At 40.1% G+C, this 18141-nt stretch overlaps 1 protein-coding gene across 1 annotated transcript; it reads right to left on the reverse strand.

The window, feature by feature from the left end:
* Positions 1 to 2810: 2810 nt before the first annotated feature.
* On the reverse strand, positions 2811 to 6924 carry LOC308370665 (lysosomal amino acid transporter 1 homolog). Its single transcript, XM_080845357.1, has 8 exons — positions 6789 to 6924; positions 6023 to 6402; positions 5551 to 5680; positions 4906 to 4993; positions 4291 to 4400; positions 4065 to 4166; positions 3317 to 3502; positions 2811 to 2972 (listed from the first exon to the last, which is right to left on the reverse strand). The coding sequence occupies exons 2-8, from the start codon at positions 6220 to 6222 to the stop codon at positions 2841 to 2843; spliced, it is 948 nt and encodes a 315-aa protein (XP_080701483.1). The 5' UTR covers positions 6223 to 6402; positions 6789 to 6924; the 3' UTR covers positions 2811 to 2840.
* Positions 6925 to 18141: the final 11217 nt, after the last annotated feature.

Genomic DNA, 18141 nt, shown 5'->3' on the forward strand with positions numbered 1-18141 from the left:
GAATATGAAAGTACCTATTTGTTCGTGAATGACCACATTCTCTCCAAACAATCGCGGGTGAGAATGGGATATTCGCGGTAATTTGAGCGTCCTTATAAGTGTTTAAAGAGGATTTGTAAAGGAGTTCATGTCTTCGGACCTCTTCTGTTATGTTTGTTCCTAATCCATAAGGAAAGGCTTGTGAGACGGTAAGCAGGGTATTCATGATTTAAAAAAATGTCTGGGTCTAAAAAAGACTATGCTACTAACCCGGAAACGTGAGACTCTGTGTGAAAGGCTGTGGTAGCCGGCCAATCACAGCCTTTGCGAGCTGTGTAGGGCCGTAGTGTTTTTAAAACAGAGCATAATTCGGCCTTTACGTCTAAACAGAGCATAATTCGGCCGACGTAGCAACGATGCAACGACATTTAGATTCACACGGGACACTCGACAGGAAAATATTGTAATTTGTGCCAATCAACCACCATTAATTAAATTAAAAAGCATATCCGTCATGTATCAGCCAAAGGCACAGTAGAATCACAGAGAAGAGGTTAGAGAAAATGTATTTATTTATATATTCATTTTTATTTATTTAATTGCACAGATAAATATTGCACTTTATTGAGATGTTTGGAAGCACTGATAAATCTGAACTAAAGGGATAAACAGATTTAAGGGACTATAACAACTGTGTTCCAATAACTTATAAACACCCCACGTCTAACAAGACTTTTGTTTTCACAACATGGCAGCAAATATATTGTACCATTAAATTATAATTATAAATATACATTTTCAACTTGAAATTATGAGGGGAAAATACAGTGTTTCCTTGTTCAAGTACAAACATATGTCTAGTGAAACAATAAATACAATTGTTAAGTCTGCTAGGAATTTGTTATTTCATCAGTGTAGTCCCTTCGGAGTATTATAAGCTTAATGTAATAGAATATTGACAGAAGGTAAACCGTTTATCATCACAAAAGTAATTGAAATGATCTTCAAAAGATTAAAAACATAAAAGCCATTCAACCCTAACGACTAGAAAACAACTAAGGGCTGAATTCAATGTTTAAGTCCAAATGCAACACAAACTGTACACAAAAAGTGTATTATAACAAATTTCACCATTATAATAAATTCAGATTCACATAATTAAGATTTTGAAATAACAAATGAGGTTATTGAAAACACACACACACACACACACACACAAGTAAGAAAAACACTAACCCAATCACAACCATTCAATGAATGTCATCCATTCTGGGAGATGAGGTAGAGAAATGTTAGTGACTTCACAGACATTCTTGCATAGTCAACAGTCACAGACTTGACAAGGGGTATGGCTCAGCACAATCTGAATGTGTGAGGCAAAGGGGTACGACAGATCACCCTCTCGACAACACAACACTTACTAAATCAGAACATCTAGAGGGAAACACAAAATACATATAGTTCATGTTCACTAATATGATACGCATCAAAATAGGAGCACCTCTTGTACGAACACACTTTTACTGAGGCTCTAAGAGTGTATATATAATTGTATTCCATGGAGTTCTTTTAAAGAAACGTTCAGTCCACAACCCAAATAAGGCACGACTCGAAGGACCTTGGGACAAGGACCACCACACACAATCGACACCAGGCAAGAGTCACCTGTAAAACTAGACATCAGAAGACAAAGGCACAGGGGGAAAGAAAAGAACGCCACAGGGTGGGAGAACAAAGTACCCAACTCACCCCAAGAATGTCATGAGAAAGTACATTGTGGAAGTGTGCAATGATCAGAGGGATATCTGTTTAGATTTAGTTTAGATGTTAATATACCCGTGATAAAGCATGGACTTTGGGATATTAGTACACTCTCACAGTCCCTTGTCATGATTGTATCTTTGTGTGTTCATTCCAAAGGACATTAACTGTTAATAATACCAAAAGTTAAAATTGTATACTGTAGGGCTTTGTTCGAAAAACCTCTCTTAAGCCATAGTGATGTTTAAACAGGCACCACATAAGCAATATTTCCCTAACTTTCCTTATAAACACAAAGTGGAATATGTGCATGCACGCAAGGGCACACACACACACACACACACACACACACACACACACACACACACACACTAATGGGTAACGAGATGAAACCTCCCCAAGATCAAGCCTGCATCACAGACAGAGTCAGGTCTGTTACTTTCACGAGGCATCAATTATGACACATTCTTGAAGTGCACATCCATAATGATTTGCCTGAAGGGTTCAGCTCATGCGGCTTTGGAACAAGTCATCCTCAAAAGTTATTTCAGCAAAGCATCATGAACATAACTTCAGTTTGTCTGTTACAACAACCCTGTTCACCCTAGCTAAATAACTATCACAGTTAGAGGCACATCCAGGCAAATACACACAGAGGTAAATATCACACATGCCTTGAAAATGAAGTAATTCCTTATTTGAAGTTTTGCCTGTCAACCCAAAACAGATAACAGTCACCCCATAAAATAACTTAACAAGTAATCTCAACATGGCTGATACTGCTCAGATGGGTACACATTGCATTCTAAAGCTAGAACACAAAACCAGCCTTGAGTGTGGCACTGATACAAAGAGTAGAAAGGAAACCAAACACCATGGACACATTGTCCCAATCTCATTGACTTACTATAAAAAAAGATCCCAATTCTCCATTTGTTCTATTCCAAAAATCCCAATTCTCCATTTGTTCTATTCCCACCATTGATTACAAACAACAAAAACTTCAAGAACAACTAGACATAAATCTATATTACAGTTCCCACTTTTCCATAACAGTGTTTAAGGTCTTTCTGGAATGCTCTGGTATACTTCCTCCTAACTCACATCTCAGACATTTTGAGGGACATCTCACACTCCTCTTCAAACAGAAGAGGTTCTTCTTCTGAAGCTTTCATATCCTGAACTGCTTCACTCGAGCGATTCTTTCTGTACATGATAAACTGAGCTGTTACCTAGGAGGGGAAAACAGTTGTTCAGGAAAAGAAACAACAACGCTGTTCATGCATAATGCTGTATCGCAGTACTAATCACTCAAATATGTTAGGTATGGACAATAACAATAACTGTTGCAGTTGATAGTGGACCTCACACGCACATGCCTACACATACAAATACAGAGACAGAGAGAGACAGGAAGAGAGAGAGAGACAGAGAGGGTGGAAGTGAGAGAGAGAGAGATTTACACATCCATTTAAAATAGTTCTCATGAGTTCCTTTAAATGCCATGTCACCTTACTTTACTTACTAAAATAAATATCTAATGGTCCAGTTGTTGGTCTGAGCAGGAAAAGGATACAAAGAAGTCAAGGAAAAAGACTCCCAGGCTACCTATGAGCCAGGCCAGGTGGCTGAGTATGAAGGCGCTCTTGGAGCCCTTCAGGGCGGGGAGCATGACCATGAGGCTCAGGCCGTAGGTGCCGTTCCCCAGCATGGCCAGGAAGAACAACAGGTAAGACGTGCCTTCAGTGGACTGCCTCTTGAACTGAACACAAGAGGAAGAGCATGAGACACAGATGATTCTAAGCAGATGTATCATGTGTGTTCTTCAGCCTCCCCACAGCAGGTCCTGCCACATTTCATCTTTAGCAAGACCACTGTGTTGTGATGGGGGGGGTGGGGGGGGGGGGGGGGAGAGAGAGAGAGAGAGAGAGAGAGAGAGAGAGAGAGGAATAGAGAAAGAAAGAGAGAGAGAGGAATAGAGAAAGAGAGATAGAGAGAGAGATGGTGCACATGCAGAAAAAGTTTATGCCTGTGAGGAAGCTAAGTCAATCAGCTACTTCTTAGTGTGTCCAATCTCAGAGGGGATGAAACAATGGAGCAACTGTGAAGCAAATCACAGCAGGAGGTAGCATGGTTGGAGTTACACTACTCTGCACAAACCTCCATTGTCTTAAGTGACTGGTTTCCATTAATCCCTCATGTAACACCACCAATTCTGCGCCTGTTGGTCCCTCTATTTCCCATTCCATAATCTCTGTGCCAGCTCACTTGCCAAAAGGTTTTACACACATCCCAAAGTGCCACAATGGCACAAAGAAACGCACATTTATGTGGAGCTGAGGGAAACGAGAAGAGAGGTAGCATATGGAGGACAGGTATCCACAGGCGTAGCCCGAAGTCATCAAGCTGCTGGACTTGCTCTGCAACTGAGAGGTTAGAATGACAAAAGGGTCAGTTCCAAATCCTGGTGCATTCAGGCTGCATATAAAGCAATTCTGTTTACAAAGATTACAGCCAGAGTTTACACAAGCGCAGTGAAATGTTTCTCACTTGTAAATTGGGGATAACACTGGTCTTCTCCACGAGTTTGGGCAGCACCACACAAACAGCGGTGCCAACTCCGAACCAAATCAAGCAGACCCACCTTAGTAGAGTCTTCCCTGAGCAACACAAGGAATAAGATTTGGGAAAGAGAGAGAGAGAGAGAAAAAATATTTCATGTGTAAAATATTGTATGATTTAATTCTTGAACCACAGACTAAACATGTTCAAAGCAGGTTAGTGGGGTTTTCACAGTTCAACAGAGTTGACAGTTCAACAGTTGGTACTTTCCTTCTTGTGCACCGTTTGCAAATAACAAGACCAGAAAAAACGCAGAGTCAACAGCTTCTCTGGTGTAACACCTTGATACTAAGCTTTTTCTGAAAAAGACAAGTGAGCATCTGTTCCTCTCCTCCCACTGCCACTCCGTCCCACACACAATCATACCGAACAAACAACTCACTTGGGGATGAGGGCAGCTTGCCGGTAGTCATGTGCAGAGGCATATCGCAACAAACATTTCTAATAGGTTGCAGGTGTCATTAGGCATCACATGTTGCAACAACATCTAATAGTTCAGTGCAAAACTCGGGTACTTCAGTACATAAGAGGAAAAAAGCTTACTGCGAGTGGAGTTGTTTTTTATTTTGTAGTACAGATACTGAGAGATCAGGATGGAGTCAGTGTAGATGTAGAACACAGCTGTAACAATCTGAAACATCAAATGCAAAGAGAGAAAGGTCATTCAGTTACAGGTCTCCAGTGAACAACACCAGAAGACAAAGGCACAACAACACTTAATTGGTGGGAGACAGACATTTGTTATGCTTCTTTTTAAAGGCTTTAAGACAGCTCCCTCTGCAGGTTGATACAAAATAGCAATCAAAGCAGCTATTCACCCTTCTATAAATCAGGTTTTTTTTTCCCCTTATTAGAGCGGGTTGAATCTTATCAGTAATAAAGTTTAATATCAATAAATTCTGATATTATTTTTTAGAACAATACTATTAATATTTCAATATCTCTTTTACTTTAACATGAGTTATTGGACAAAATTGTGCACAAATGACCAATTAAACCAGGGCAGTAAGACATGAAAGGCACCCATCTTAAAGTTAGATTTAAAAACCGCAAACACTGTGACATGCCTAAACTAGAAGTGCCATGGTAACCAAACTCATGGGCACATGCTGTTGCTTGAATGGAATGAGGAAATAATAGAGCCATAGCTATTCTTGAGGGGGAAATGCTCTTGTCTTTGTAGCCTACCTGAATGGGTAGTTGGCTGGTTAAAAGACATCCTGCAAAATTGCTCACATCTCCACCCAGAAGGAAGAGAAGGAAGCCGACGGACATAGCTTCATCCACCTTCCCACTCTTATAGGCCTCATACACTTGCCTGTAGAAGTACAAACAGTCTGTAAGCCTATCATATATTTGCATAGAAAATAAAGATAAACTTGTTGTACGACTTCCCATTTAAACCAACAGAAACAGCCTTGAGTAAATTGTCATCAGCCATCTGAGATTGACGCTCAAATAAGATAATAGTCCCAATAATTTAAACAGTTTCAACTTAAATGTAGCCTTACTGTTATGTTAGTAATAATTATACTTTACAATTAGCCATAGACTGGGCTAATAAGCCTATATTGTGGGAAAAGGTAAATTACACCTGGCTAAATTCGCACTAACATTACAAAGCGAAGTATTCCCTTTTCAGCAAGAAGTTAAAACTTACGGTAATGTTGAGAACAAGAAGCACAACATTGAGATAAGGCCGATAACCACACTCCAATACTCCCATTTGTTTTCAACGCATTCTTCGAATAAGAAGAGAATCCACGGGGTCCCGTTAACACATAGCGCTCCATCAAGCACCATGGAGAAGTTGCCAGCCACGTCAACAGAGGTCTTTTCTGAGTATCGAACATGAGCCATGAAAGATACACCGTCCTTCTAATTCAACGAAGCCGTCTTGATTTCTTCAACAGGGGACGAATAAACGTTCATGAATTATTGTATCCTAAATTCGTGCCGTTCCAGTTCCTTGATGAGGGCATACCACACCTTCATCTAAACAAACGGGCGGGTGGTGTTTGACGGATGTCATATAGTGTGCTGCAAAAGTTAAAAAGGGGGGAACAGCATGAAAACAAGTTAATAAGAAAGGGATGACATTCAGGGTGGATGAAGTGGTGGATGGGTGGATCAAGTCACAGTTAGCCTAACTTTGTAACTGGCGGTTCTGTCTTGTGACATCGTTTTGTGTTATTGCAGCTTTGTAAACCAGTCTTTTTCAAAGATTGCAATAAAATCGGTATCTGTCTTATCGTGGGATATTGGTAGAAAAGTAAATACAGCATTTTAATCGTTTGCACATCTTTTAAAAATGTTTGTCGAGTGGGCGCTCTTCACTTCACTTCCCTCTCTGTTAGTGAGTAAGTGTCTGTAAGTAAAGAAGACAATGAAGAATTAGAGGTTAAATACAATTCTCATATGCTTACCACATCTTGGGTAGCTGACGTGGCCTCTGCGTGGCTTTGGAAAGTCTATCCATTTTTGGGTATGACGTTTATTGCCAACGTGCCGGTAGTTATTGTTTGTTAATATATTTGAGCGACTTTTGCACACTTGAAACAGTTACAGCCATCAGCGTAGCCTATATCCGGCAGAAGGATCATCATATTAAGAGTCCTCGATGATGTTCAGCTCAAGCCTAGTAGCTTTCCACTTTAATTATGTTGAATTAGCTACCAGGACTGTTTGATGTATAAAAGACAAAAAAATAAATAATCAGAATTTCTAAATAAGGGCATTCGAATTTAAGACCGTAGGCTTTCACTGATTGTATCTGGCTTAGATTTTGAACAGTGAGAAAGGGCAGGCCTATACATAATGCATTCTTTCCTTACTGTCTGATAACAGTAAATTAAACAAAGTAGTGGCTCAGTGTCTTGCTGAAGTCGAGGATGTTGGCAACCTCATTGTTGATGTTCTTTATGGCGCTCAAACGATTTGCCTTGTGACCTTTCTCTTTGTTCATCTAGTTTCCAGGGCCCTGGATGCTGGGGGACTGGAGATTGCGCAGGGTCACAGAGGGTCTTTTGTTTTTTTGTGGTTATTTTTTTAAGGTTCCTCTATGAAACCTTGGGAGGGAGGTGTTACGACCCCCTGCGACCCTGCAGATGATGTAGTGGTCATGCATGGCCTGCAGGTGGGGACGGACGATTGCTTGATCGACCGATTAGATAGATAGATAGATAGATAGATAGATAGATAGATAGATAGATAGATAGATAGATAGATAGATAGATAGATAGTTGGATACTTTATTTATCCCGAGGGAAATTTAGGTCATCCATAGTAGTTTATACACTTACTCACAGGAGGCATACATACATAAATCACATACACATAGGGCTGTTATACTCTAAGATTACCCACACCTGGGGAGGTGTGGAGGATAAAATGGACCAGTGGACATCTGTCTCTCTCTTTCTCGAGCTGACTCAGCGTACAGACGTTAAAACCCTCTAGACACGTAATGTTGTGATTTTTGTATGGACTTAATAAATACGCGTTATTTTGTAGAAAACCATTATCCTCCAAATGTTTATGTTGCGGTCAAGAGCCGGCCGTAACGTTACACTTACCTATAACAAAATCCACTGGAAGTGTTCAATTAAAAAGATATACCCTGTCTAATCATTATCAACCAGGGCAAATTATACTGCAACTACTGATACATTCTTGCCATAGTTCTCAAATCCCTGTGCAATATACTTAATTATTACACGTATTATTATTGTAATTATGATTTACACCTATTTTTATAATTGTGCTATTTTATAATTGGTTTAACCTTTCATTTAAAAAGTCCATCATTAATGAATTAGAATCAAAATGAAGTTTAAGGAGATTTGGCTTTCCCATATTGAAAAGAATGACTGAACTACACCAGACATATTCATTACTGGGTTGTTGAACAAAATGGCTTTAATATATAACTTATTTTCAGCTCACATAATAATTGCAATGATGCAACATAGCTTTTTTGCTGTATGAGTATTGAGCTTCTACTGTGATCTCAGTTTTAAACACAACGAGCCAGTTCAGAATAACCTATTCAAATCTTTTTCTGTAAATCTTGTATAATCTCATGGCATATTAAATTACAAAAAGAGATATCTTTATTTTTCATTTGTACTCATATTTTGATTATTGTAATGTGTTTTTCACATACACCCCCACACAGGCACGTGCACAGACATTTTTGGGGACTGGGGCCTCATTACAGAAAAAATCCAAACTGCTCATACTAACTTAAGTTAGGGACTCAAAGATAGGAAAAATCCTAACTTCCTATTACAGAAGCAGTAGTTCTTAACCTGTTGGTCGTTTCCTATCTTATCTTTGGCCTCCTATCTTATCTTAACTTCAGAAATCCTAACTGTTCTGTCAATCAGATTTTTCGATCGTCAATCGTCAAGTTATGTCTGTTTCTGCACTTACAATGTGCACGAGATTGATGGAACACATCACTTTTAAGGTTAGCGTTAGCGTTTTGACTAAAACTAAAGATGTAAAATGGCAAGAGGTCACCGAAGCGGTCTCGGCGGTTTGCGGAGTGACTTGGGCGGTGGACAGCGTTTAAAAAAAGTGGTCTGCTGTGGCAAGCGATGCTAAGACCAGAGGGGTATTACTGAAGAGGGACCAGGCAAAGACAGGGGCTGGTGTGCCTGAAGTAAAGCCAGATCCTGGCCGACATGGGTCAAGTCTACACCCAAGGTAAGCTGAGTTCTAAGCTAGTTTCTTTCGCTAGTTAGCCATCCAGTTTAGCAATTTCTGCTAATTTTAATGTCTGACTTCATTAAGACATAAATAAAGAACGCTCACAGTAAAGTTAAATTAGGCATAAACCTGTAGAGTGAACCACAGATTCACAGAATAAGTATTATAGTGTCAGTGTGTCCGCATTTAGGGGGTGGGGTGTACAGTCAGCTGGTACCTGCTAGCAGTGGCGCCTCCAGAAAATTATTCCAGGGGTGGCCAGGTAACCCAATTTAATAATCTACTATTTATTCTAATGAATCTAAATCTTTGTAATATGGTGTATACAGACATATTTTGATCTCTTGACTGTTAATGGCAACTCTCAAACAAGCAATCTTGTTTTACATGTGTACGTATACTATAGCCTATTTCACAGTAGCTAAATAGTAGTACCATTTATATAATATTAGGCCCATACATGTGTCAATGTGGTCCGGTCAGTTTTCCATATCGTATTCGCATGTAGGTGTGAACATTTTTGAGGGAATCGGCTCTTGTCGTTGCGTGTCTATGTGCAAAATGTTACCTTGCCTCGGTCATGCGCAAAGACGACAGAGATGTGCTCCCACCTGGTTTGTTTACTAGCAACATCAACGTGGATCCGCATCGTGCACAGGCAGTGTAGTGGCAAAAAGTTCCCTTCTTTCTATCAGTATATAGTTCTTAATATTTTCTTTGAATGTGAGTAACGTGGGTTTTATTAAAGCATAGCGTGTGTAATGTGTAGCTATTTCATTCCGTTTGTTAACCTTTCCGACTGTCTGTATTTACTAACCAGCACAAGACGTAGCCTAAAGGAAAGGGAATTAACCCCGAAGTTAAAAACATGTAATCTACTTCAGCAGCGGAGCATTTTACTCCCATGCAAACGGAATGAAATAGCTACACATTACACACGCTATGCTTTAATAAAACTCACGTTTTATGAGACACCAACAGAGGCACAACAGACAAGTCTTACCATTGAAGATCTTTTTGCACGCCGACGTTCTTTCTGAAACTATCTACATCCAACCATCAGGGTTTATCCATGTTGTTGTGGAGAACGAGAGTTGCATCAATCATACTTCATTAAAACTTCACACTTCTTACATTGGACATATCCAATAGCAACGTCGCAACATAGCAACGTCAGGGAGGGAGGAGGGGGAGCTAGCTACAATGTCAGCAAGAGCAGCGCTGCTGTATCTTGCTACAAAATCGTTTTCACATTACGAACTATTGTGAATTTAAAAAAATCTAGAGTATTAGAGTATTATTTAAAATAAATATGCATAATAAAAATTGTCTTAGGGGTGGCAAATGGGGTGGCAAAGAATGATTTTGGGGTGGCAGCAGCCACCCCCTGGTGGCGCCACTGCTAGTGCTAAGCTGTAACGAAGATAATTCAAAATGTAGCAACTACGTTAAGCCTGTGATAACGCGGTTTGAGGAGAGGCTACATAGTAACCCTAACTAGGGTGACCAATTAACAGCAAAACAAAAGCCAACGCTGATAACTCCCCTAACATGAAATAATTTCTGTATCATTTGTGTTGTGTATTATAGGCATTCCAACCGGCACAGAGGTGGGCCTGAATGAGGAGGTGGAACACGAAAGTGTCGAGCATCCCGCCTCAACTCAGGTCATGCTGACATTGATGAGTTCAGAGTGTGACAGCAGAACTCTGCACCTGCAACAGTCATCCCATTGCCTGGTAAGTTTATTTTTGCTATTTGAATATTGAAATGACTAAATGTGCATTTTTACAATGCTATCTCCATCATGACCAGTTGAAGTTTGTAATGTACCTGTTAGTCTAGGCCAACAGAGTAGTTTATGTTATTGACACACCCACTTTGCTGAAAGCTCGAAATTGTGAATAGATAGGCACCTTCATCTGTACAGTAGGGCAAGCCCCAGGCTGCCCCAGGCTACTGTTCAAGGCATGTTGTCTAGTTTCACAGTTTTAAATTCTTCTCTACAGCTAAAAAGAAGAAGTGCACAGGCCTACAGGAGGAGCTTCTGGAGTTGGAGAAGGAGGAGCTGATGATCATGCGTGAAACATTAAACATTGAGAAGGAGAGGCTACAATTAGCAAAAGACAAATTTAAATTTATGAAAGACAATTTTAAATCTGGAAGGTACTTAGATCTCTATGTCATTTTATTTAAATTTGATTGCACTACATACATATTTTTCACATTTACATATTTATACACCAATTTATTTATTCATATTTACATTGTACATTTTGAATTGTTATTCTTATGGTTGAATTAAATATTTAAAATCAAACTGCAATGTTTTGTTTTTAATTAAGCATAGTTATCTTGTAAAATATGCAATTAGGTTGTTTCTGGCGATTCTCCCAGTCTGTGTTCAATATAAAAGAGTCATGGATTGATCCAGGCCACTTTGCCAACAAATGCCGTATAACCATATTATGGTCCCCTATGGCCTGGACATTGATGGCATGGTATCCCTTACAGCATACGTATGCCGGCTCACTTGGGCCACTTGGAGCTTTAATGGGGAAAAGTGACCCATCAATAAGCCCAATTACCCCTGCCATTCCACCCTGACTTAAAAACTCCTCCTTAATCTGCTGCAGCTCTTCTCCACGAGGAAACTGAATATATTTGTGTGCAAGATTGCAGATGGCATTGGTGACTTCCATGAGGTTGCGCGAAATACATGGCTGCGAAACGGAAAATAGGCTGGCAACCTCAGTCTGGAAGTCCCCCTTGGCAGAAAAACGCAGGGCGTTAGTTACCTGCACAACCACTGGCAAGGGTCCATGACTCCTTGTAGGCCTCTCCAGAGCTGGACGCAATTCTTCCACCAAACACGTTCGGGCCGGATCCAGTGTCCACCCTAAGACATTTTCTCTGGATCAAACAATGTACGCAAGAGACTTTGTGTTTTGTGGCAAGCACTGGAAAGTTTGAGGGTCTGCCATGCCCACACCTTCCGACTAACTTTTAGTCGCCCATGGCTGAAGAGTAACCTGACCACATTTCAAGGCGTTACCATTAAATCTGTCGGAGGAGTTTGATCAGATGCGAGGTGTGCAAACGCCGTCAAAACGCATCTTCCACTCAAAATGGCCGACTTCCTGTGGACCTGCCACCATGGCGTCAAGAGACTTTTTGGTGCATCCAAGCATGATGAAGACGTGTACCGAATTCCGTCAAGCTACGCCAAAATAACCCAAATGCGCAGGGTTTGCAATGTTCTAGGGGGCTCTATGTTCTAGGGGTTCTAGGGGGCGCTACAGAGCCATTTTGCTCCATCCATGGACAAAAACTCTACCGAAGATGGACGGTTACAGGTTTGATGTCCCTGGCAAATTTGGTAATTTTTCGAGCACTTTGACATATATGCAATTAAAACACCTCATTTTTGCTTTTTAAATTTTAACTAGGTGGCGCTATACATGTAATGACTGGTTATGGTATGGGTTGACATGGCCCCTTAACACAAACATACAAGAACAATTTGGCCCTACGGTTCTCGGGAAATTTTCGAAGAAAACTGTGTCGCCAGTTGGTGTATAACCCTATAAATCAATTTATTGCATGCCGCACACATGTGACATCACACACGTTGTGGTCAGCATGTGAGTGTGAGAAATTGTACGAAATTATTAAGTTCCTTTGTTTCTGATGCAGCAATCTTTATTCCAGTAAAGTGCAGTTAAGAAGCACTAGAAACTACTCTGGATTCAGCGTTGTAGGACTGAACATCAAGTATCTCCAATTCTAGCCATATATACTGTTCTAACACCTTCTAGGTTTCTAATGTAACCCTAGATGCAAACCAGTCTGGCATCTTTTTGTTGATCTGTATGATAATCTGGTTTGTTTCTCAATTGCCTCTCCCATTCCCATACTATGACTACACTATAATTGCAGTCACTCACACCTCAGTTTGCTTCCTGACCCCAGGTGTCTGAGCAATACCAGTGTGGGGACCTTTCCTTTGTGACCATGATAAGATAATCATTTTTTATATTCTGCTGGCCAACTTTTGGTGGTCACAGCAGCTGCTTAATCGTGAATCTTACATATGTCAATAATGACAGAGCTATCAAATCATAATTAATCACACCAAAAGAGAGCACTCTCACTGCAAAGGAATGAAAAGAAAGCAATAGGCCTCGCAAAACAAATAAATAACCAAACACAACTTGGAGGTGGTTTCACACACACGTTCAAAAGGCACACATTGTAGCAGAACATACAGTCCTGCTCACCATTATTGGCACCCCTAGTGAATATGAGCAAACAGGGTATGAAAAAATATGTCTGTGCTGTTTATCCTCTTGGTGTTTCACTCAAAATATTCACAAAAATCTTACCTTGACATTGAAGTTAAATTATTGTAAGAGAAAACAACGGTTGAGATTAAATAAATATTTTTTTACAAAAACATGTGTGCCACTATTATTGGCACCCCTAGAAAAATCTTATAATTGAAATCTAACTGAAGTATATTTCCAGTCATGTTTTACATTTTTAAGTTCACCTGTTTAATTATGAACTCTTAAGAGGTTTACCATGACTTCCTGTTCCACTGATGTACAAATATGAGATGACACAGGCCAAATTCCATTAGTCATTCATCACAATGGGAAAGACCCAAGAACACAGTGACGATGTGCAATGAAAAGTTGTTGAGCTGCACAAATCAAGAAATGGACACAAGAAAATCTCGTACCAATTGAAAATACCCATTTCCACTATCATGGAAATAATAAAGAAGTTTAAAGCGTCAGCCAGGTGATGTTAAGAATCAGCCTGAAAGACGACGTGTGTGTACATTGACCCCACGCACCGTGAGGAGGATGGTTCAACTGGCAAAATAATCTCCAAGGATCACAGCTGGAGAATTGCAGACATTAGTTGAGTCTTGGGGCTAGAAAGTCTCCAAAACTACCATCAGACGCCACCTACATCACCACAGGTTGTTTTGGAGGGTTGCCAGAAAAAAGCCTCTGCTGTCAATCAACAACAAACTAGAGTGCCTACAGTTTGCCAAATGGAAGTCAGACTTTCAATGGGACTGAGTTAAATGGTCAGATGAGACCAAAATAAAGCTTTTTGGCAAAAACAACAAAGGTGGGTTTGGCGTAGACAGAAAGATAGCCATACAGAAAAGCACCCCATACCTACTGTGAAGTATGGTGGCGTATCTTTGATGTTGTGGGGCTGTTCTTCCAAAGGCCCTGGACATCTTGTTAGGATACATGGTATCATGGACTCGATCAAATACCAACAGATATTAAATGAAAACCTAACAGCCCCCTCTAGTAAGCTTAAAATGGGCCATGGTTGGACCTTCCAGCAGGACAATGATCCGAAGCATACCTCAAAATCAACACAAAAATGGTTCACCGGCTGCAGAATAAAGGTTTTGCCATGGCCATCACAGTCCCCCGACCTAAACCCCAAAGAAAATCTGTGGGATAAGCTGAAGCCGAGTCTACAAGCGTTGACCTCAGAATCTGAAGGATCTGGAGAGATACTGTATGTAAGAATGGTGTCAGATCCCGTGCCATGTGTTCACCAACCTTATCACGCATTATAGGAGAAGATTCAGAGCTGTTATCTTGGCAGAGGGAGGCTGCACAAAACATTTCATTAAGGGGTGCCAATACCTGTGCACATATGTTTTGAAGAATAATATTTATTTAATATAAAAAAAAAACTTTTTCTCTCAATTATTTTACTTCAATGAAAAGGTAAGATTTTTATGAATATTTTGAGTGGAAGACCAAGAGGATAAACAGCAAAGACATGTTTTCATAGCCTGTTTGCTCATATTCACTAGGGGTGCCAATAATGGTGAGCAGGACTGTAACCCCCAAAGCAAGCCTTGAGCTGCTGGCTTAATACTAGTTGCACTTGAAGAGCAAATCTGGTTCAAATGTTCCACCACTAATCTCGTTTTAAATATAAATCTAAAGTAGGGAAAAACAGTGGCTACAAATTACTCCTGCAAGTAACAAACGACACATTAGCCACATGCCCATCAAACCCATACTGCATTAACAAGCTATCCGTTTAAGAATGAATTCAATTAATACCTGTACGTCTGTGCTGAGGTCATAAAATGTAGACCGGAACAAAGTATTTTAAGCACGGTGCACTATGAAGACAATAAGTGCATATTCAATACAAAGCAGTACATGTGAGTGTGTATTTTATATTTCTATTTCTATTTCTTTCAACGAGTAAGATGTGTATTTCTTTCAACAACTTTAAATACTTTAAAGAAATAAATGACATTGCTTGACCGTGTAGCTATTTGTTTTGTCCCTGTGAGAATGAGTAAGATCTTTAGTAAGTGTCTCAACAACGTTTATAGTAGGCTAACATCTTTAATAAGAGTCTCATGTGCGCCCGCGCCCCTGCCTCTATGCAATGCGGAGTGCCAGGCGTTTTGATTGGAGAAACTCTGCATACAACAACTGTTGCATGGGTTCTTCAGCAATCAAAGCTTTATGGAAGAGAGCCACTGTTGAAAAAATAATCGACTACAGTTCGCCAAAAGGCATGTGGGAGTCACCATGGTCAAGTGGAAGAAGGTTCTGTGGTTTGATGAGACCAAAGTGGAGCATTTTTTCAACAGTGGCTCTCTTCCATGAAGCTTTGATTGGTGAAGAACCCAGGCAACAGTTGTTGTATGCAGAGTCTCTCCCATACCAGCTGCTGAAGCTTAGAACTCCTTCAGAGGAGTCATAGGTCTATTGGTGGCCTCTTACTAGTCTCCTTCTTGCACGGTCACTCAGTTTGTGAGGACGGCCTGATCTAGGCAGATTTACACATGTGCCATAATCCATCCATTTCTTGATTATGGATTTAACATAATTCCAGGGGATGTTTAGTGCTTTGGACATTTTTTTGTATCCTTCCCCTGACTTATACTTTTCAATAACCTTTTCTCTGAGTTTCTTAGAGTGATCTTGGGTCTTCATGGCAACAATTGCCAGAAATACTGATTACTAAATACTGACCAGTGAATGGACCTTCCAGACAGAGGTGTCGTTAAATTACAATCACTTGAGACACATTCACTGCACACTGATCCCCATTTCACTTATTGTGAGAATTCTAGCACCAATTGGTTGGACCTCTGTTGAATTAGGTCAGTCTATTTTAAAGGGGGTGATTACTTATGCAATCACTTATTTTCATTACATATTTTTATTTAATTTACATAACTGTATAGAAATCTGTTTTCACTTTGACATTAAAGAGGGCTTTTTTGTGATTTTTTTTGTCCAAAAAGCAAACTTATATTGACCATGACTGACTTATAAAAGCAATAAAAGGGTAAAACATCCAAGGGGGTGAATACTTATGCAAGGCACTGTAAATTGAAGGATTATCTCGTTACTTATTTTTCTTAACTCAGACTTTTGCTCTTTTTAAATTATTTTTCTTTACTTGGCTTGTATCTCTACGTGGCTTATGGCTGTATTGTATCTCTGTATTATAACACACAGGGTGTAACACTGCAACATTCTTAAGGCTTTTGGGTGCTATGCGACTTTTTAAGGTGTTTATACTTCAATAGTTGTCAATAACCCCTCAACTCTACCATAACCATTAACACAATTCTATGTGATCGTGCTCTATTTGACTTTTACTTTTGTGTTGCTTATTGCAGCCGACTTCTGGTTTTGTGCTGTGAAAGGAGCCCTCAGGTGTGACATGCCATCCAGGCAGCTCACACACCCTGAAGGGAGAAGCTTGCAACCCGAGGCCCTGCCCCATTTCTGAACCAAGCAGGAGCAGCTTGTATAGCCGTCAACTGTGTCAGTTGAGGAAATGCAAAGTCCTAAATTACATTTTGGTAGTTGTGAAGGAAAAAAAATGCCCCTCCTCAAAATGTAAAAACTTCTTCACACACCATCTTCACAGGAGAATTATCACAGTATCCTCAGTGCATACTGACATTCGACCATGTTTACGTAAAACATAAAACGCAATATTATCATATTTGGTTGCACAACTTATAAAGATGAATGAAAAGTTTCAGGTAGAATCAACATAAAGGGACAGTTGTCATGTCCCCGAGCTTCGGAATTTGAAGTTCTACGAGTCAGACTTGCTTAGGGATTGAACATGAGTCGCTGAAATTGGGAACCAGCGCTTAGCCCAGTGTGCTAGTGAGGACCCAATTGCAGGATGTTGTCAACTTAGTTTCTTTATTTGCAAAATAGGGATATTTTCAAAACAGTGGTAATCCCAACTCACAGAATATCAGTTGTAACTCCAAAAACACAGAAGATAGCAGGGCAAAAGTGTAATGTAAAGAGAGGAACTGTTGCTTTCAGGCAGACCTTAACGATAGCTACCCGGCGCAGGCTTCAAGAAGCCAAAAGCGGCTTGAGAACCGCAATGAGACACATACTTTTAACTAGCTAGGACTAGAGGCACAGAAGTGCTTGTGAACACGCTTGTCCTCCTGGGAAAGGACTAAGCCAGAAAGTGCTTGAGAGCACTACTTGTGTTCTTAGGCACGGCGCGTCTTCCATGAACAAACTAACAAACCGATAAGGCACACATAAACTAGCCAGGTCTTTATACCGGGGCTAATTGAGTTAAGTGGCAATTATACAGAATTAAACAGTGTGTAATGAGAAACAGGTGAGAACACAAATCACAACAGATGCACATGTGTGCGAAAACAAGTCTGTTCTTTTGACCTTTGGCCACCAGAGGCCGCCAATGTGCCAAATCGTGGCAATCGCTGCCCGAAATCGTGACAATAAAGACTTAACTCCTAGTTCAGACAGGTGTTTACAACACCAGTGAAGTATATGTCTAATTACTGTAATCAGCAGAGGACTGGTCTGACTCTAAGGGATTTATGACTACACATAACACCAAAACTCCTTTACTGACGCATAATTAATTCACATTGTCTTTTCTTTACTACATAAATATGTGGTACATAAAGCTCTGGATTCTCAGATAGCCAAGTTGAAGTCAAGTACCACTTAAACATATTCCTAAAAACAGTAGACAATG

The sequence above is a fragment of the Sprattus sprattus genome (genome assembly GCF_963457725.1).
Source record: "Sprattus sprattus genome assembly, chromosome: 9".
Lineage (NCBI taxonomy): Eukaryota > Metazoa > Chordata > Actinopteri > Clupeiformes > Clupeidae > Sprattus > Sprattus sprattus.